Source organism: Rhinolophus hipposideros (assembly GCF_964194185.1).
Source record: "Rhinolophus hipposideros genome assembly, chromosome: 9".
In the NCBI taxonomy this organism is placed as follows: Eukaryota; Metazoa; Chordata; class Mammalia; order Chiroptera; family Rhinolophidae; genus Rhinolophus; species Rhinolophus hipposideros.
This window is the reverse complement of record NC_138055.1, coordinates 36,546,320-36,566,237: the sequence shown is the minus strand read 5'-3', so window position 1 is coordinate 36,566,237 and position 19,918 is coordinate 36,546,320. Positions and strand designations below refer to the sequence as shown.

At 39.4% G+C, this 19,918-nt stretch overlaps 1 protein-coding gene across 1 annotated transcript; it reads left to right on the top strand.

The window, feature by feature from the left end:
- Window positions 1–13,853: 13,853 nt before the first annotated feature.
- On the top strand, window positions 13,854–14,333 carry LOC308501963 (large ribosomal subunit protein uL23; the record flags this gene model as incomplete). Its single annotated transcript, XM_081059019.1, has 1 exon — window positions 13,854–14,333. Exon 1 carries the CDS (start codon window positions 13,863–13,865, stop codon window positions 14,331–14,333), a length of 471 nt encoding a protein of 156 aa, XP_080915145.1. The 5' UTR covers window positions 13,854–13,862.
- Window positions 14,334–19,918: the final 5,585 nt, after the last annotated feature.

The window sequence follows — 19,918 nt, the reverse complement described above, 5'->3', positions numbered from 1 at the left end:
TCTAGATGTAGAGGGCACAGCTCAGCTCCAAGTCCAGTCGCCGTTTTCAATCGTTAGTTGCAGGGGTTGCAGCCCACCGTCCCATGCGGGAATTGGACCGGCAACCTTGTTGTTGAGAGCCTGCGCTCTAACCAACTGAGCCACCTGACCACCCCTGTATTATTCTCTTTTGACTCAAGTATCTAACTTGTGGCATGCCTAACATTCAGAAAATTGTTAATCACATAAGGCACCAGCAATAGGTTGCTCTAACTGCAAACACAGTACATAAGAGAAAATAAGAGTTCCAGGACTAGCAAGGTTGCACAACCCAATCCAACTAAATGAAGGCAGACATCACCAATGAAATTTCAGGCATCAGAGAGAAAAATGTTTTTGTGTTGGACCACTAAATATCCCATAAAATATTGTTAGTTCAGTGTTTCTGGCCTGAATGTATACCCTGAGAACATAATGTGGCCAAAAGTAAATGGAAAGAACTCCCTTTTTGGCATAATTGAGGGATGGGGTTATTTTGTCAGGTAAGTAGCCACCCCAATGACAAAAATCAGTTTCATAGATTTCCTAAATGTAGGGCTACAATGACCATCGCGGGAGCCATCTGGACCCTGCTGACCACATAGCGTGACAACCTGGTTCAACTCCGTACTTTCTGATGCTCTCACTACCACACTCAATTTAGGAATCATCTTTGTTGTCATTTGGACTTATTTATCTATCTACTCCATCTATTAAAGTTACATTTTGCAAGACATCTTTTCTAAAACTTCTGAATAAAGAGAATAAATTGTTCTGCTTCTCCAATGAGATTTGACAAAGCAGTTTAAAAGGCAATAAGAAGCCCAAATGAGGTTAAGCAATGAGAACAGAGATCATCCAAATAGCTCCTCGTGAGTTTGGTTGTTCTCACAGAAGGAGAAGGTGATTTCATATTTCCTATGAGAAGGAACAATATTTTTCTTGGTCTTGTTTTTGTCATAATCACCAGGTTAATGTCTGCATTTCCTACAAGAGTGTTTTCTCTCAGTTTAATGCAAACTTTCTTTAAGGCAGTAGTCTTCCTCCTGATTTAACACTTATTCTTCTTGCTAATCACTGATTTGAATGGCTAGTATTCAGTCACGTGTATGAAAACCATAGACAGTTGTGTTTTTTTTTAAAGGTTTTTTTTTTCTTCTTTTTTTATTGGGGAAAGGTTAACAGGACTTTATTGGGGAACAGTGTGTACTTCAAGGACTTTTTTCCAAGTCAAGTTGTCCTTTCAATCTTAGTTGTGGAGGGTGCCGTTCAGCTTCAAGTTGTTGTCCTTTCGGTCTTAGCTGTTGAGGGCGCAACCTTGTGGTTGGGAGCCCACTGGCCCATGTGGGAATCGAACTGGCAGCCTTCGGAGTTAGGAGCATGGAGCTCTAATCGCCTGAGCCACAAGGCCAGCCCCCAGGGGTGTTTTTATATTTCCCCTTTTATCTAGGTGACTTGTTGTGGGGACAAAACCCCAAAAAAGCAGTTTCCAGGCTCTCGGCCTCACATAGAAAGGTGCTGGCTCGGGTAGTAAATGGCCATCAACTGTGATCAGATGCCAGCAGCTGTGGCTAGTTGGCCGTCAGCTGTAACCCGTAGGCCATTGGCCACTAATATAACGGCTGTGGCTACGCTAGCAGGAATGGAATGGGGGCTAGCAAGAAGATGGTGGCTGGCAAGCGCGGACTGCTGTTAGGCAGATTATGTAGATCCTGCTTCCTGTGTCTCCAGTCCAGCCGCCAGCGAGAATATATTGGTTTGACTTCCCTATCTATGGCTCCATGGGTGTTCCTTTTTGGCCTTACCGTGTCCTGCGTTCTTGGGCGGGGAGTGGGAGCTGAGACCCTGCATGACAAATGGCGCAGCGAGCAGGGTCCCCTGCGTGACACATGGCGTAGTCGGCAGGATACGGTGCTGGCCAAAGCTTTCCGAAGGGCAGTGGAGCAGTTTGTGCGTATGAAAGCTCAGTCTGAGGAAGACCAGGAGGAGCAGCTGCCGGAGAGCTCGATTCCCGTGGAGGGGTGGAAAGACGTGGATGGTTCCCCAACCAGCAGAGGCCGGAGAAAGCGGAGAAAGCGAAGGTTGTTGCCGCCCTGTGGGCTGGGAACTGCTTGCTGAGGCAGCCCGGATGCAGGACTTTTAGTCCCAGGAGGAAACGCTTGCTGAGTCCTCCGTGGGAGATGAGGGTGAGGTCAAGGTCATCCCTCACCCCCAGGACAGCCCTGGCGAAAAGCGAAGGTTGTTGCCGCCCTGTGGGCTGGGAACTGCTTGCTGGGGCAGCCCGGATGCAGGACTTTTAGTCCCAGGAGGAAACGCTTGCTGAGTCCTCCGTGGGAGATGAGGGTGAGGTCAAGGTCATCCCTCACCCCCAGGACAGCCCTGGCGAATGACTATGGACTATGGGGAATTGCCTTCTATCCCTAATTTAATGGATGCTTGACTGTTTGGGAACATACCATCATGTAGTGGGACTGGTTGATGTTTGCTTTTGTGTCTTGACTGGCCGCCATTGATAAGATGTAAGCACCTTGATGTGAGCCACTGTTGTTCCAGCACAGTACCCCGAGAGGCCCAGAGAGAGTGGCAGTGCCCTGAGGCCCTGGCTGTGTCCAGGAAGTCTGGCTGTGTCCAGAGAGTGGCAGTGCCCTGAGAGCCCTGGCTGTGTCCAGGAAGTCTGGCTGTGTCCAGAGAGTGGCAGTGTCCTGAGAGGCCCTGGCTGTGTCCAGGAAGTCTGGCTGTGCCCAGAGAGAGTGGCAGTGCCCTGAGGCCCTGGCTGTGTCCAGGAAGTCTGGCTGTGTCCAGAGAGAGTGGCAGTGCCCTGAGAGGCCCTGGCTGTGTCCAGGAAGTCTGGCTGTGTCCAGAGAGAGTGGCAGTGCCCTGAGAAACTCTGGCTGTGCCCGGGGAGACAGGTGGTACCCTAAGAAGCCCAGGAAGTCTGGCTGTGACCAGAAGTACTGTGGTGGTCCCCTGAGAAAACCTGGCTGTGCCCGGGGAGACAGGTGGTACCCTAAGAAGCCCAGGATGTCTGGCTGTGCCCAGAAGTACTGTGGTGGTGCCCTGAGAAACCCTGGCTGTGCCCAGAGAGCCTGGCTGTGTTCAGGATAGTGCATTCACCTCCAGGCTCCTTGCACAGGGACCCTCGCAGAAGACGCTTGTCGCGTAGATTGTGAGGCGAGACCCTGTAGGGGTGGAGTGTGGGGACAAAACCCCAAAAAAGCAGTTTCCAGGCTCTCGGCCTCACATAGAAAGGTGCTGGCTCGGGTAGTAAATGGCCATCAACTGTGATCAGATGCCAGCAGCTGTGGCTAGTTGGCCGTCAGCTGTAACCCGTAGGCCATTGGCCACTAATATAACGGCTGTGGCTACGCTAGCAGGAATGGAATGGGGGCTAGCAAGAAGATGGTGGCTGGCAAGCGCGGACTGCTGTTAGGCAGATTATGTAGATCCTGCTTCCTGTGTCTCCAGTCCAGCCGCCAGCGAGAATATATTGGTTTGACTTCCCTATCTATGGCTCCATGGGTGTTCCTTTTTGGCCTTACCGTGTCCTGCGTTCTTGGGCGGGGAGTGGGAGCTGAGACCCTGCATGACAAATGGCGCAGCGAGCAGGGTCCCCTGCGTGACACTTGTAATTATGTCAATTGTTGACTCTCCTATTAAATTAGTAACTCTTCAAAGGATTACATTTCACTAATTCTCTTATTTGCCCAGAGCAAAATTCTTTAACCACATATAAGACGAATGTATTAAGCACCCAGCCTAGTGCCTAGCCTCTGTACATATTCAATATTTGGCAGCTCCGCACCTTCCTTTCTCAAAGCACCACTGTGGGAACAGAGTCTCAAAGAGTAGTTTACAGGCTCTCGGCTTCATGTGGAAAGGTGCTGGCTCGGTTATTAGATGGCCATCAGCTGTAGTCAAATGGCCATCTGCTATGGCTGGGTGGCCATCAGCTGTAACCAGTTAGCCATTAGCCACTAATATAACTGCCGTGGCTACGCTAGAGGATTGGTTGGTTGGTTGGTAGAGAAGCAGACGGCAGATTGCGGATCATGTGGCTCCTGCTTCCTGTGTCTCCAACCTGGCCGCCAGCGAGAATATAATGGTATGACTCCCCTATCTATAGCTCTGTTGGTGTTCCTTTTTGGCCTCACCATATCCTGTGTTCTTGTCCAAGGAGTGGGACCAGAGACCCTGCAGGACAACCACTTACCACCAAATAGTGAATACTTCTTGTCTTCAGGCTCCATCTCACCCAATTCATGAGTTAATGGAGAACAGCTCTGAGAGGGCACTGAGGTTCTGGGACACAAAATTACCTTTGCTGCCCTAATCCCAGCATGTGATGCCTCTTGGATAAGCCACTGGATCCTACTGAGCTTTCTCCCTCACCCTCAATCTGAGTGTCCGTCCCTCTCGATTTATTGGATTTCTGCTCTGGTATAGCTTTTCTCTGTAGTAGTTACCCTGCCCACAGCCTCAGCCCATTTGACAGGGGCCCAGAAACCTTCTCACGCCTAAATTTTGTCTCTTACCACCCAGACATAGATGAATCTAGTTTCAATCTAGATCGACACCTTTGGAACAAATCACTGCCTCTTGCTTGATTATGCTTATTGCTGGACCCCACCAACCAGACTAACTCTTTTGTTATTGAATATGGCCTTGATTAGACCTGAATTTGCCATAACCCCTTGGACATGGTGATTTGGGCTGATCTCTACTTCCTCCACAGGGTAGAGCCTTGCTTGTCACTGCATTTATTTGCCAGATTGCTCTTGAGGTCTCAACTTGCAAGAGCTCCCTCTTGGCCCAAAGAGAAATAACCAATTAACACTGAAAATCAGCCTAGCTTCCTGTTGCCTGGACTTAGTTAATTTATTTTTTCCTTGAGTGTCTTTTAAAATCTACATTAGCCACTGATGGATGAGTTTAAAAATCGTCTAAAATTTTGTGACTCAAAGCACCATGACCAGACCAGCAGCACCAGTAGCCCCTAGGCATTCATTAGAAATGCTGAATCTCAGGCCCCTCCCCAGCCCTACTGAATCAGAATCTATATTTTAACAAGATGATTTATCTGCACACTCAAATTTGAAAGCGCTGACCTAAACACTTCCCAGTTGAACACAGCTATATCAAATTGGAGGTACTACTGAGAAACTATTGTGAGGTTAGAAACAAGAATCATTTGAAAGGCAGAATCAGTTTTATAAATAAAGATATTTGTTCCAAAATTGAAGTGATTTTACATCAGCGAACTCAAGGTAGACTTGAGTTTGCTCAAAACCTAACATATGTAAGTTTGATTATGAAATGTGCCTCCTAAATTGCTAATTCCTTCTGATTTTTCTTCTGGCACTTCCTTTCTGTCTCAGTCTCAAGTAAGTAAATTATTATGGTGGTCTCTGTGAAAATTACCACACAGGAAACAACAGGAGACTCTTAATTACTGAATTCCTGCACACTATTTATTCTTTATATTTAGAACTATTACAGAGCCTTTGGGCATATACATACAATTAAAAAGATAAACAAGGTTCCCAGCCAAGTTGTAGCTGTTCTTAAGTTTCTTGGAATACTAACCTAGATAAGTGCTCCCTTTTACATTAAAGTACGTTCTTTGGCAAGGACGGTTGGTTGGCTGATAACCTAAGGGATGTGAGTATTTTTGCGAGGTACTGCAGGTGCAGTGCTGGGCCCTAGTGACCCCAATGAGTTAATCTCCCCAAGTTCTGAGTGTAATAGGTTTCCTAGAACCTGAAATTAGGCTGCTGAGAGTTGAGTCAGTTGGGTTTAGTGCCTACCAGAAACATGGTTTCTTGTTCTCTAATAGACCAGAAGTAATTCTTACACTGGGCTGGACTGCATCTAAACCATCACAGATCTGAGGAATTTATTCCTTTTTAACTATCACCCAAACAGGAAAAGCAGCTGGCCTTTTTAGGTGATCATTCTAATATTTAAAGTGTTAGGAATTTTTTTTTCCCTCCAAAGTCTATATCCTTTTTGCTGCCAAACAAAGACATTTGCGTAGTCCATCTTTAGTCATCTACAAACTGAAGAAAATCTAATTTTGCCTCTTTAATAACCTTCCATATGATAGAATATTATTATTCAGTTATCAATAATTCTCACTTCTCTAGGGGAAATGCCAATTCTCTTCTTTGTGCCTCATTTTTGCTCGGTTACTTTTGTGCCCATTCTCTTAAACCTCTCAGAGCTCCATGCTTCTCTCCACCTTCAGACTCCGGACCTGAACAAGGTACTTTAGCAAAATTCTGGTTAATGGAGAAGACATACTCCCCTTAAGCATCATTACTTGTACATTTCTTGATGTGATACTAATTTTGTGACATTGTTTTACTCCTTCTGGGTAAACAATTGCAATGATTTCTTCAGTGTCATTTTCCTTTCGGCCGTGGTGGTTGTCCCTATTGCCCTTTATTATCTGTGTTTAAGATGCATTCTCCAGTTTGCCAACAAATACCATTTTGAGGTCTACTTCAAACTCCCTGATGTTCCTTTTGTCACTAAAATGAAATTTCGTGTTACCAGTGACCAAACAAAAAGGGAGCTCCAGGAAGTTGTAGGGTAATGCTGAGCAACAGTCTAAAGTCAGGAGTTTTGGATTTAAGACACTGGCTCCCTGCCTCCTCCACCAGCTCTGCCAGCTGGCCTCAGGACCTTGAACAGATTAGCTCCTCTAAAAAGGAGGGCTTCAATTAATTGAACCCTAAGATCCCTACTTGTTCTGGACTTCCTCAACTCTGAGAAACCTGTCATTAGTGGACTCAGTCTGTTCCAATATCCTTTTCATTCCTCCACTCTTCCTTAAATTTCCTGTTTCTAGAGCTCACTTGCTTAAAAGTTACTCAGGAGAGGGAATCTGAAGGCAATCATCTACATTTTAAAGAGAAACTATTAAGAAATGTATATAAAATCCAAAACATTATAAAGATTAATACCTTCATCATCCATGTATACACCTGACAACATTAATAAAACATTACCATAAAGTTTAATCCCCTGGCTATCCTCTCATCTCTTGTAATTCCCTCTCTATCCTTAGGAGGTAACCTCTCTCTAGGATAGTCATTTAGTCTTTAATATAAATTTAAGTCTTAGTGTTACTCCTGCAAGGGATAGTGTATTCAAGTCTAATCTCTAATGATAAAATAAATAGATTATATAGGTCTTTAGCAGAATTTCTGACAGATGAAAAACATGTGGGGAGCAGGATGTCCTTCCCAGTGGTAATAACTGGCTCTGAAAAACATAATATAATCATATTTTGTCCTATGTATATTAACAAATGGATTTTATATATCACTGTCTTTTATTTATATTTGTAGGTCTCTAGCAGTTCTAATTCTGACTTTTCCATTTTGTATTTGCTTAACTTCCCTGTGCATTAGCTTTCTGATTTGGAATTAAATATGGAAGAATATGGCAATAATAATGATCTATACAGCAGAGAGAAAGAACAACTACTTTAAGTTCCATTAGTTCAACACTGAACTTGTTTAATTTAAAACAAACATCAGTAATTATATCAATACTAGCTGGCAGTCAGTTATAATGACACTTGGAATTATTAGGCTGGGATTCTGCTCACAATTTTTCCAGCATCATCTCTTGCCTTTTTCTTGCTAATCACCTGTCAGCCATGCTGGCCAAGTCCTAAGTTCTCAAATATATGCAGGTTCATCTCCCTCCAGGCCTTTAGCACATACTGTTCCTTCTGCTTGGAATACTCCCATCCTGCTCTTCACAGCACAAGTCATTTCTTCTCTTTCTTCTCCTCAGATGACCACCTTGTCTAGAGTGGCTCCTCACCCCTGTTATTCTCATGTCAGCACTCATTTAGTTTTCTTCAAAGCAGGTATCACAATTGCAATTTTACTGCCTCCTCCATTAAAATATAAGCACTATGTGGCAGACACTTTTTTTGTCTTATTTATCAATTACTTACCATAGTCCTTAGCAATAGAAGGAATTTAATAATATCTTTTAAAAGAAAATAAGGAAAGAGAAGAAAAAGGAAGGAAGGAAGAAAGGAAGGAAGGAAGGAAGGAAGGAAGGAAGGAAGGAAGGAAGGAAGAAAGAAAGAAAGAAAAAGAAAGAAAGAAAGAAAGAAAGAAAGAAAGAAAGAAAGAAAGAAAGAAAGAAAGAAAGAAAGAAAGAAAAGAAAAGAAAAAGGAGAAAGGGAGGGAGGAAGAAAGAGAGAGAAAGGGAGGGAGGAAAGAAAGGAGGGAATAAAAGAGAGTATGCACTATATGTATGTGTCTTTTGCCATTTTTTTATTTTTGTTTTTTACTAATTCATGGAAAAATCTATTGACTGTGGTTCCAAGTCTTTGCCACAGTGATTTCTATTGCATGGTAAATTGGACACGTCTTCACTAAATTATTGGTTTGAGAGAGAATCTTTGCCTTTTCAAATTTTTAAAAAAGACTTAAACCACCAGCCCTAGAAGTCAAACATCCTTGAGGACTAGTGCAGATTTTCTTAAATTTTTTTTTTAATTTTATTTTGATATATTGTAATTATCGATTCACATGAAGTTATAAGAAATAATTCACAGGAATCCTGTATACCCTTCACTCAGGTTCCCCTAGTGGTAACATCTTGCATTACTATAGTGCAGCATAACCAGGAAAACTGTTGTTTTTAATGAAATGACAGGGTTTTGGGTTTTTTTCTTCTTCAATTTTTTTATTCATTCATCATCTCTTTCAAAAAAGGGCTTGAGGTAGTTTATGAAAAAGGATAAACATAACATCATCATTTTAAAATTAACTACTAAGGAGAAAATGAGATTAAAAGCATGTAAGAACATGTGTTAACTCTTGAGGCTAAGTATATAACCTGGTTCTCTGCAAAGTCAATAGATTCTAATTGTTTATCAGGGGAGACAATCAACTCTTCAGACAGAGACAAAGCCTTTCTTAGTACTTAAAACAATAAAAAAGTTCTTGCAAAGGACCGCTAAGTATGCTTATAAGTGGTACAGTTTTTATCACCTTCCTCAAATTACAACAGTTACAGCAAGTAGGGAACCACAAAACTAACTCATTAGCTAAATAGCTACCTCCCACCTGGCATTGGACCTTATCATAGACTTTCTGGGTCACTCACATATAGTTGAAACAATCAGCGCTAAATTCTCAAACTTCACCAAACTCAACTGAATTATTGAACTCTGGTGGATCAATCACAGGGAACAGGCAGTATGGTAATAGTTAGAGCTACTCACAAATATTCTCGTTTTTCTCCTTAGGAGGCCCTATTAAGATTGTGATTCCTGACTCCTTGAAGTTAAGTTTGACCAGTGACTTTTTTCAGCCAATAAAATGTGAGTGGAAGTGACATGTGTCACTTCCATATGGAAGCATTTAATTGGCCGTGCTCTACGGCCAACTTCCTTTTTCCTGCTTCAATAATCATGGAATCATGAATTAGCATGAAGCTTCTGTCATCCTGGGTCCCTGAGAGACTAAATTAAGCAGAGACCCCTGGTGATGCATGTTGGACATGTTGCACGAATGAGAAATAAACATGGATGGAGTCATTGAGGTTTGAGGGTTAATTCATTACCATAGGGTAACATAGCCTACCTTGGTTGCTATAAAAAAAAATAACAAAACCCTTAAATATATTTATTTGATTATTCTATCAAATCAGGTTCTATTTCTTGAACCTAGATATGCACATTTCCTCCCATTAATGAGTGTAGAAAAGGATGGTCAGTGTATCTACAAATGGATCTCGCCACCAATTTATCTGTAAGTTTGATTTACCCCTTGTTTGTTCTAGAAATGATCCACCGATGACAATGTACATAAAAATGACACTAGCTACACACTGGAACTTTGGGAAGATCTCATAACAAGTCCTAGAAGGGGTAGATAACTAGTTAAAGGAGAATAGCAATCATTAAACCCAAATCTAGAGGATCAAGTGAAAAAGTGAGATGGAAGCTGGCTATGTTTGCCTTTGACACGCGTAACATCTGCCATTGATGTGGACTGCTTCCTGCACTTCCTCCTTACAGTCATTGCTCACTCTTTGGTGATTAAAGGAAGGGGGGGGAAAGGTACTCATACAAGCATTTTTAATTATCTGTTAATTGGATGAGATGGCAATTAAAGTGCTTAAAGGCCATATGCATATTCATAGGTTGTCTTCAAAGGGTACAATTACCAAAGCTGATGGAAAAGATTATGAGTTAGTATTGGATTGTGATTTGGGGTGGAGGCGGGTGAAGAATGTTCAGGTATCTTCCCCCAAATAACCGCTAACATTGATTTGTCTCTCTGGTTTTCTATGATAATGTGTGGTGGTACAATTTGCCTGGGAGCGTAGCATGTTTGTCAAAGGAACAAGTTCCACAGTGGGCAGCCATTGGCAATTTTCCTGATTGTTGTAGGTGTACAATGCTCTTAACGTGCAGGATGAATTTCTTACCCAATATAAAAGTTTAGATATTATTGTCCATTATATTCATGTCTAATATTATTTCCATTCGGAATAAGTATTTCCGCTTGTGGTAAAGATTAAATGTAATATTCCCTTTGTGAATTTCCACAAGAACATGAAAACAATATTTTTGAAAGCAGTAGCAAAATTTTCTTTCAGAGCTGCCAAAAAGAGTATGGAAAAGAGATTTTGGGATACCATGTTGAAGTCCTCCCTCTGACTTGGAGAATATTTTGACATTTAAGATTTAATGTTCAAGTGACAATGCAGCAAGCTTAAGTTCAAATTCCACAGGGTTCTGGAATGGATAGGAATTACAGACACTACTCTGTTTTCCCTTGTTCTCTTCAGCTGCTGAGGTCAGTGCAGGGGTAGATGTGGAAGGGGGAAAAAAACCACACATCCCCAAGGCACCCTCTAAGTGCCTGAATTTTTGTCACGATTTTCCTGCCACTTCAGATAATGCAAGGCAGCTGGTGAAATACAAATGCTCAGTGACCACAGTTTGGAGATTTCCAAAGATAAAAGTATTTTTAGTTACTTTGTTAGCTGGGTCCATCTGAAAGAGTCATTGACTTTTAAAAAAATTTTAAATTAATAGACAAATTTTTAGAGCTGTTTTCCATTTACAGAAAAAATGAGCAAAGGAGGTAAACTTCCTCCCTCCATTCCCCTGTTAGCATATTGCAATGTGTGGTACATTTGTTACAATTGATGAACCAATATTGATGATACATTATTATTAACTAAAATCCACACTTTACTTAGGTTTCATTTTCCGTGTTGTACAGTTTTATGGGTTTTCACAAATGCATAATGTCATGTACCCACCACTATAGTATCATATAGAATAATTTCACTGCCCTAAAAAGCCCTATAAGAGACATTGACTTTTATAGCTATTTTATTAATAGAAGTGCAGTCCCATCCTCACTCCCCCTAGGACACAGTGTAGTTCTACGTTGTGTACTGAGAGGTGCTCTGAAATAATGAGCCATGTGGATAGCAGTTAAGTAAATTGACACTGCTTTGCCACTGCCAAGTCATTTAGCCTCTTTCATCTGTAAAATGGGGATAAGAGTAGTACTTAATATATCAATCTTAAATGAGATTATACACAGAAAGAACTTAGAACAGTGCCAGGCAGATAGCAGGTATTCCACATATTTTAGCTGAAATTATTATTCAAAAATGAACATAGGTCTAGAACTAAACACATACAGACACACAAGTGCAAGTTAAACAAGGAGAATCTGAATAAGATCAGTGAATTATATCAATATCAGTCTCCTGGTTGTGATAGAATCCTACACTGGTAAAACATTACTTATCTTTGGGGAAACTGGGGAAGTATACCCAGGATTTCTGTGTATTCTTACATGTAGCATGTGCAACTATAATAATCTCAATAACAATTTCAATTTAAAATAATTAACATGAGGGTGGGAGTGGTGTTGCAGGTCTTGCTTACGATTTATAAGGCCACCGGAGACAGGGCAACAGCAGTGTGTGGACATCGATCACACCCTGGCTGGAAAACAAAATTGGCTGTCAAGGCCTTTGGGAAAAATTAGAAAAACTTAGGATATAGAACGAGAATGAAACGTTCTTAGATAACGTTCTTACTTTTGTTAGGAGTGATCCAGGTATTGCGGTTATTGAAGGAAAAAAAGAGAATTACGTGCCTCAACTCTCCTTGGCAAGTAGCTTCAAGTCTGTGACAAGCTGATTATTAGGAAAACTCCTTACATAATTCTTCACTTTAGGGTTATAACCACCACCACACTCTCAATGTCTGTTCAAAATTTCTAGCAGAGAGATTCAATAAGCCACAGCAGGCCATTATTTTGCCCAAGACCTAAGCCTTCAGACACAACAAACAAAAAGTCTTTTTATAAGGGGGTCACCAGCTCTACAGGACATGTTCTCAACAAAGGATTATTAATCATATGTTATGTGCAGTTTTTCTCTGCCAATGAACTACCCAGATATAAAACGGAACAACAGGCTCTACTGAGGATTTGGCTTCCTTGAATTTAAATGCCATAGATGTATTACCAGTAAGAAAAATGAATAATTATTGCCCCACACAGTGATGGCCTGTATGTTTTAGACAGCTTCCTTTCGACTTGACTTTAGCAGAGTCATTTAATGCCTTGTTTGTAAAACACTTTGTTCACATAAACAGCTGTATCTTGGGAATTTCTTTATTGTCCAACTTTCTAGTTCTTGCAATTGATGAGCCGTTTCCAAGTACGAAAGTCTGGGAATCCCTTTTCACCTATTGAAGATATTCACGTTGCTTAGAAGTTTTAGATAAAAACTGCTCAGCTTCAAAGAATTGAAATAACATATGCGTTTTTTTCCTTAAGGGCTTTTGTTAACCCGGTTCCTTTTTCCTTGATCATTTCTGACAGAAAGTTACCAGCGTGAACATGCTTGTAGTGTTCCTGGAACTGCTTTGTTAAACCAAATTTTTAACAATGTTTTGAATTCAAATATGAGAAAAAGCTCCTCTGGGGAATTTTTACTGAGTACACACATACACAGACACATACAGACACACACACACATATATGTGTGTGTGTATATATATATGTATATTTCTATGCCTATTCTTAAAATTATAAAATGTGTTTTTAAATGTGTGCTTTACAGATCAGGTATTTATGGTAGGTACCATCCACACTCTTTCTACAGTGTAGCTCTGAATACTTGTGGAGTATTTTTAATAGGCTAAATAGGACATTAAATCACATACAAGTAACCCAGGATGTAGTTTTCTCCTGATTAGTATTGTTTCTTTCAGTAGCTTTACCCATATAGTCTGGATTATTTCTCATTTGTTTTCAATGAAAATATTGTCTCGTGCATTACAGTTGTTTTTTTTTTTTGTTTTTTTTTCAATTCTGAGAATGGGGAAGTATTTGTTTAGGTGATGGTTTAGCCATCCCAAATTCCCCTCTTGCAAAAAAAAAAAAAAAAAAGGAGGTGGAGAGTTGTTCAGTAATTTCTGGGTCCTCCTCAGATTCTATATTCTAGGAATCAAGTCATTGTTAGTTCAGGAGAATACCCAGAAAACTGTTGGCATTTAATATCTGTTTAAAAATGATCATTTCTAGCTTCCCAACTACTCTTTTCAACTTGCAATGTCCCAGTTGGTTTAGCTTTCCCCAGATTTAAATTTTTTCCTGGCACAAAGTTAAAGCTATTTTAGTAAATTTTAGCTTACTTTGCCTTGACAAGCACTGAAGCTTAAAGGCAGTTATTCTCAGATAAATAAAATGATCATGTTTCTTATGAATAAATAGACATGAAACATTACACTGAGAGATAGAAAGGTAGAATTTACACTTTTCACGAAGATGGCGCCGAAAGCGAAGAAGGAAGCCCCTGCTCCTCCCAAAGCCGAAGCCAAAGCGAAGGCTTTGAAGGCAAAGAAAGCCGTCCTAAAAGGCGTCCACAGCCACAAAAAAAAGAAGATCCGGACGTCACCCACCTTCCGAAGGCCCAAGACACTGCGGCTCCGGAGGCAGCCTAAATACCCCCGGAAGAGCGCTCCCAGGAGAAACAAGCTTGACCACTATGCTATCATCAAATTCCCCCTAACTACCGAGTCGGCCATGAAGAAGATAGAAGACAACAATACACTTGTGTTCATTGTGGATGTCAAGGCCAACAAGCACCAGATCAAACAGGCTGTGAAGAAGCTCTATGACATTGACGTGGCCAAGGTCAACACCCTGATCAGGCCTGATGGAGAGAAGAAGGCATATGTTCGGCTGGCTCCTGACTACGATGCTTTGGATGTTGCCAACAAAATTGGGATCATCTAAACTGAGCTGGCTAATTCTAAATACAAACGTTTTTCACTGTATATTTGTCTCTTTATGTTGATTTCTGGTTGTGCTGGGGGGAGGCCATACTTTGGTATACTTATACACAATAAACAGGGTTTACACAAGAAAAAAAAAAAAAAAAAAAAAAAAAAGAAAGGTAGAATTTACAGCTATATTAATTCAAAAAAGTTTTTGATATGTTGCCAAATGATAGTACCACCATTAGTTATGCTAAGAAAAATATGGGTTTTTGAGGTAAATGTCCTATTTTTGGAAGTTGAAAATAAGGAGGATGCCGTGTTTCCCAGAAAATAAGACCGGGTCTTATATTAATTTTTGCTCCAAAAGACGCATTAGGGCTTATATTCAGGGAATGCCATCCTGAAAAATCATGCTAGGGCTGATTTTCCGGGGAAACACGGTAACTCTATAGTTTTCTCTGAGATCCTCTCATTTAGAGCATTAATCTGAGTGCCTTTCCTACACACACACACACACACACACACACACACACACACACACACACACCTTCTTTAGTATTATTAAGAAACTAGATACCTGGATTAAAATGGATGATAGATAGATAGATAGATAAATAGATAGATGATAGATGATAGATAGATAGATAGATAGATAGATAGATGATAGATGATAGATAGATAGATAGATAGATAGATAGATAGATAGATAGATAGATAGATGATAGGTAGATAGATAGATATAACCTAGTATAATGTTGTTTATAGTTCTTAAAATAATGGACCAGTTTTTCTCTCTCTGTTTAATATTGACCATTTTATTGCGTTGATTAAACTACTTCTCATTTATTCTTTATTTGTTGTAGTTATATGACAGTCATATCTATGGATTATTAGGTGTTTCTTTTCCCTCATTGTCACTCTTACTAAATTAGTTTGTTTTGGTTTTGGATGTAAATTTCTACAAAGCTTAAACTTTTAACAAGGGTACTAAAAACTATGTTCAATACTACTGTAGTTTATCTCACACTTGATATTTTGGGCTTTTTAAAGGTAAAAGAGTACATTTGTTCTCTTCAAAGAGCAAAATATGTCCTCATGAAAATCAGACCTGTGTCAGAGAAACTGTATTCTTCAATATGTGGAAGATGATGATCAATTTTATAGATTCTAGTTTTTGTACCTTCCTCCATAAGAGTTTATATTAATGTTTATTAATTTAAGTAATTAAATTAATTCCACAGCCTTTCTAAGCAAACCATTACTTTCACTTTTATCTTCTTCTGATTTTGGCTTTTCTAATAATCTAATTTTCATTGCTTGAGTGGCTTGAGCATACATTTCCTGACAAAATACACTTTTCAACTCTTAACTCATTTAACATTTGAAACTTGTCTGCAGTGATTGGAGAGCTCCTCATTGACTTTGGCTGCTAGAATCACTCCAGGTTACTCTTCACAACAGATTTTGCCTAAACCTCTTTTATTGAGGTAGACACAATTACTCTTTCACTTTCAAAAAGCCATATAGGCCTCTTCTTCCTGTCTTAAATTAGCTTTGAGGTCTGATTTGTTACACCCAATACAAAGGAATACTGCTCCTGCTGTATGTTTTCACTCCTCCTCATCAGTGAATTCCTTCAATGTCCTTTTTCCATCTTTAAGTTCTCGTCCTTGACAGCAAGTCCCTGAGAATTCTTACAGTGTACTAAACAGAAAATTATGTCCTTTTCTCAAAAAACATAAGATTTTATATGGGGGAGAAGGGTAGGGAAAAATCAAATATTACCTTAGCTTGTTAAGAATGGGTAGGATTAATTTGGGGATACTTCTTAGATTATGTGAATTTATAGGTATAATTTAGGAGTATAACTGGATGGATGACTTCCTAGAGATTTCTGATTTCTTTATAACATTAAAAGACTTGTTGAGCCTATTTCTTATATTTATCTATATTGACTTTGCAACCTCAATACGGAACTAACGATAAACTGATATGATTATAGTTTTGTGGGTTGAATATGGACACCTTCTAGTTTAATGTATATGCATATTTTTTCCTCCCTTGGGAAATGCAGACAAATTCAGAAGACCTAGTTTTATCAATTTGATTTTATAATTTCCTGTGAGATGAGATTAACTCCCTTCATTCTAGGGTTGAATGAGAAGTGATTAATACAGAAAGGACTTGAGCATCTGAGCAACAGATGTTCCACATGGAATTGTCAGCAGTAAACCAAGCAACCCAGGAAGGTGTCACATACAACACACATAGCGGGTGTGAAATAATAAATGGATACCAGCGTGGACAGAGGAGAAGTGAAACAATGGGCCATAAAGAGGTAGGGTCATGTGTGGTAAAAGAATGTTTCAAAAAGGTGTTTGATGGTATTGTGGTTTTTTTCTTAGTTTAGGTTATTTTTAGGTGTTAACCTAATTACTGTTTACTTCCATGCAAAATATGAGTAAATCCTTGCACAGCATGTTTGGCTAATGCCCATAAATCACAAGTTTTGTAGATAAATACTTCAAAAAGTAAGAATCTTCCCTAATGAATTTTCACTGAGAGAGTGGTTGAGATATATAGGGGTCAAGTCATGGAATGAAAACATTCTCTCTTTAGCATTCTTCTCTCCTTGTTTCTTCTAAGGCCCATACTATTTTCTTGACTCACTTTTGAGTGCATTTTGCATACCAGGTATTAAACAAGTCCAAGGCTTATCAATATATAACATCTGTCCTCATATTGCTTTAATTCTACCTTAATCTTTTTAAAATGAGCAATGGATTCATGATGGAGTTTTACAAATATTTCAACTAAAAACCAGAAGCATTGATTAAAATCTGGAGGTGGATAAATAGGACCAATTTGGTTATTATTAAGGAAAGACTAGGGATTCCTTTTTAGTTATCAAAAAGTGTTAATTTTGTATACTGCAATGTAATAGCCCTTGTCCCAACTGATGTAGAAATGGGAATTCATTTAAAATTGAAACACTGTGTTAAATAAATGATTTTACTTACAAGATTCACTAGTGATTACTTTTGAATTAAATTTTGATGATATGTATATCATCAAATATATATAACAATTTGAATAATATCCCTATACTTGTAGAAAAAGAGGAATAAAAACAAATGAATTTGAATGAAGGATGCTGCCATTTTTCTTGTTCTAGGAAGTTAAACATTTAAAAATTAATATACACATTCTGTTGCCCATAAATAAGAACTATATCCTCTGAATCCTCCTCACCCTAGTTGGGTTTCAAGATAGGTATGTTCTCTTTTATTGTTTCATTATGTAACATTTAAGTTATTTTAAATTTATATCAAATCTTTTTAATTAGAGGTAGTCCCTTGAAAAATCTCATAGGACTTTATAGTTCTTTGGTTAGTTTTAGTGCCCAGGCTACATGTGTACATGTCTCTAGAAATACCTTCTGTTTTTTAAATATTTAGGAAAAAAATGAGACAGAAACATATCTTGGAAGTTTTTTTATAGATACTTTGTGCATTTGGGTTTTTAAGTACATTTGAATCTTCCTAATACTGACATGGTTTGGTTTATCCTCTCTTATGATTTTTTTCTTTTTTTGTCTATATGCTATAAAATGTATACAGGGAATTTTTCATTTTCTAAGAGGACTAAATTGCCAACTAACTACCTAAGTAGAAATTTAACCTGGTTTTGTGAGTTCCTGGGTATATTTCTAAAATGTATATAGCACTCTGTATTAGTAAGTATAGCAATCTTATTCCAAAAGGGATGGGATGTCAATTTAATTTTAACTCCACTCCATTTTAGAATATGGCCCTAGGGACAGATAAGGACCTGGACTTACTTTTTAAAAATCTTACGGTTCAATAATGTCTTTCTCATTTCCAAACAGGACTGTATTGGTGTGTATTTGCGTAATGCTGGGGAAGGGTGGGAAAGGCATAGAGGAGTGAATTAAGTTAGTACCAATTACAGATGGTCAAGGAACAATTGACTCATATATTTCAAGTGGCCCAAGGCAATGTTGCTATAACATTATCTCAAAATGAACTTCTCTTTGCCTGAGAAGAGTAAAAGAATATAGTGTCAGTTAGCTGAGGAAATTACTGTGCGCCTATGAGCCCTGAGAGAAATCAGGTCATCTTCACAGAAATCAGGTAGTAAGCCCTTATAAAACTTGATGTGGCATTTCTTGCTTTTCATTGTATTCTTGCCAGACTTTTGTGGCATTCGTATCTGTGGTAAGCAACATACAAACATTTGGCTGGGGCAAATTCTGGATTCTTAACAGCCTGGCAAATACCAGGAGCAAGAGAGAATATGGTGGGCGAGTGAGCAGAGTCGAAAGACATTGAAACATAGCAAACAGACATGGGGACACTGGATTGTCTGTTAACAATATAGCTTCACTTGCCTCCTTCTACATTTTCCTTCTGTTGGAGAAAACTCCAGAGATATAATTCTCAGAATTCGTTCCCAATATGTTTCTGGGTTAAATTCTGCTAAGTGAGAGACATTTTCATGAGGTTTGGAAAGTACAGACAGGGAGAACTACTATTCTCCAGTGGCAGCTGAAATCATGCTCTGTGGCTTCCTTTGGCTGCTGGGGTCCTTCTGTGAGTTATCCTCTTTGTCACAGCAGGTGGCTGAGGATCATCCCTGGAAGCGTTCCTGGGACCCCTGTACTTTCTTGTGTCCTAATTAAATAACTTGGTCATGGTCAAACAGCTAAGTGGAAAGAGCATGAATTCATGCTCAAGAAAATGAATGAAGGGGTCCATGCTTTTTAGCCACTTGTAGTGACTGCTGCATAGTGGAGATGAGATGCTATTCTGTTCTCTTTGGGTGCATTTGTATATTCTTTTCATTTTTGCCAAATTCTTGAGCCAAGCTTTGGTCGTGTTCTAACCATATAACTTTAACCTTTTCCATTGCCTCCATTATTCAGTTCAAGCTAAATATAGAGCGACTAATCTACTTTGTTGCTGTTGTTACCCACATCAACCTATAACATGGCTTTATTTTGTTAAATACCTGAAGAGGTAAGTTATTTGTAGAATCTATTCAACATCCTTAGCTTAAAAAGCTTGTAGTGGGCAGCTTTATTAGTATTTCCCAAACCTCGTTGTACATCACAATGCCTAGGAGGGCATTTCAGTAATAAAAATGTTCTCACATCCCACATCAGACTTAACTGAATCAGAATTCCTGGGGTTGGGAGCTGGACATCTGCATTTTCAACAAGCATCTCTAGGTGACTATCATGCATTCAGATAGAAACAGATCTTCAAACTGTAATCTAAAGAGGTTTGGGTTTCAATAGAAGAGAGGTTAATTAGATGACGTTCTACATACCCTACTTCAGTAGAGCAACTCCATTTTTAGCTTGTTTATACATTAGGGTTCCACTGCATTTTATTTACTAAAAGAGTTCTATTGATTTTTTTTTTACCATTACCATTCTATAATCAAATAGCTCTCCTCAATTCTGCATAATTTCCTGTCTAATTCCTCAGTAGCAGTACAAAGTTCCAAATGCTCTTCTTTTGTAACTCACCAGGACACTTCTTTCCATTTTGCATTCTCTCTCTTCCTGATTCTCAC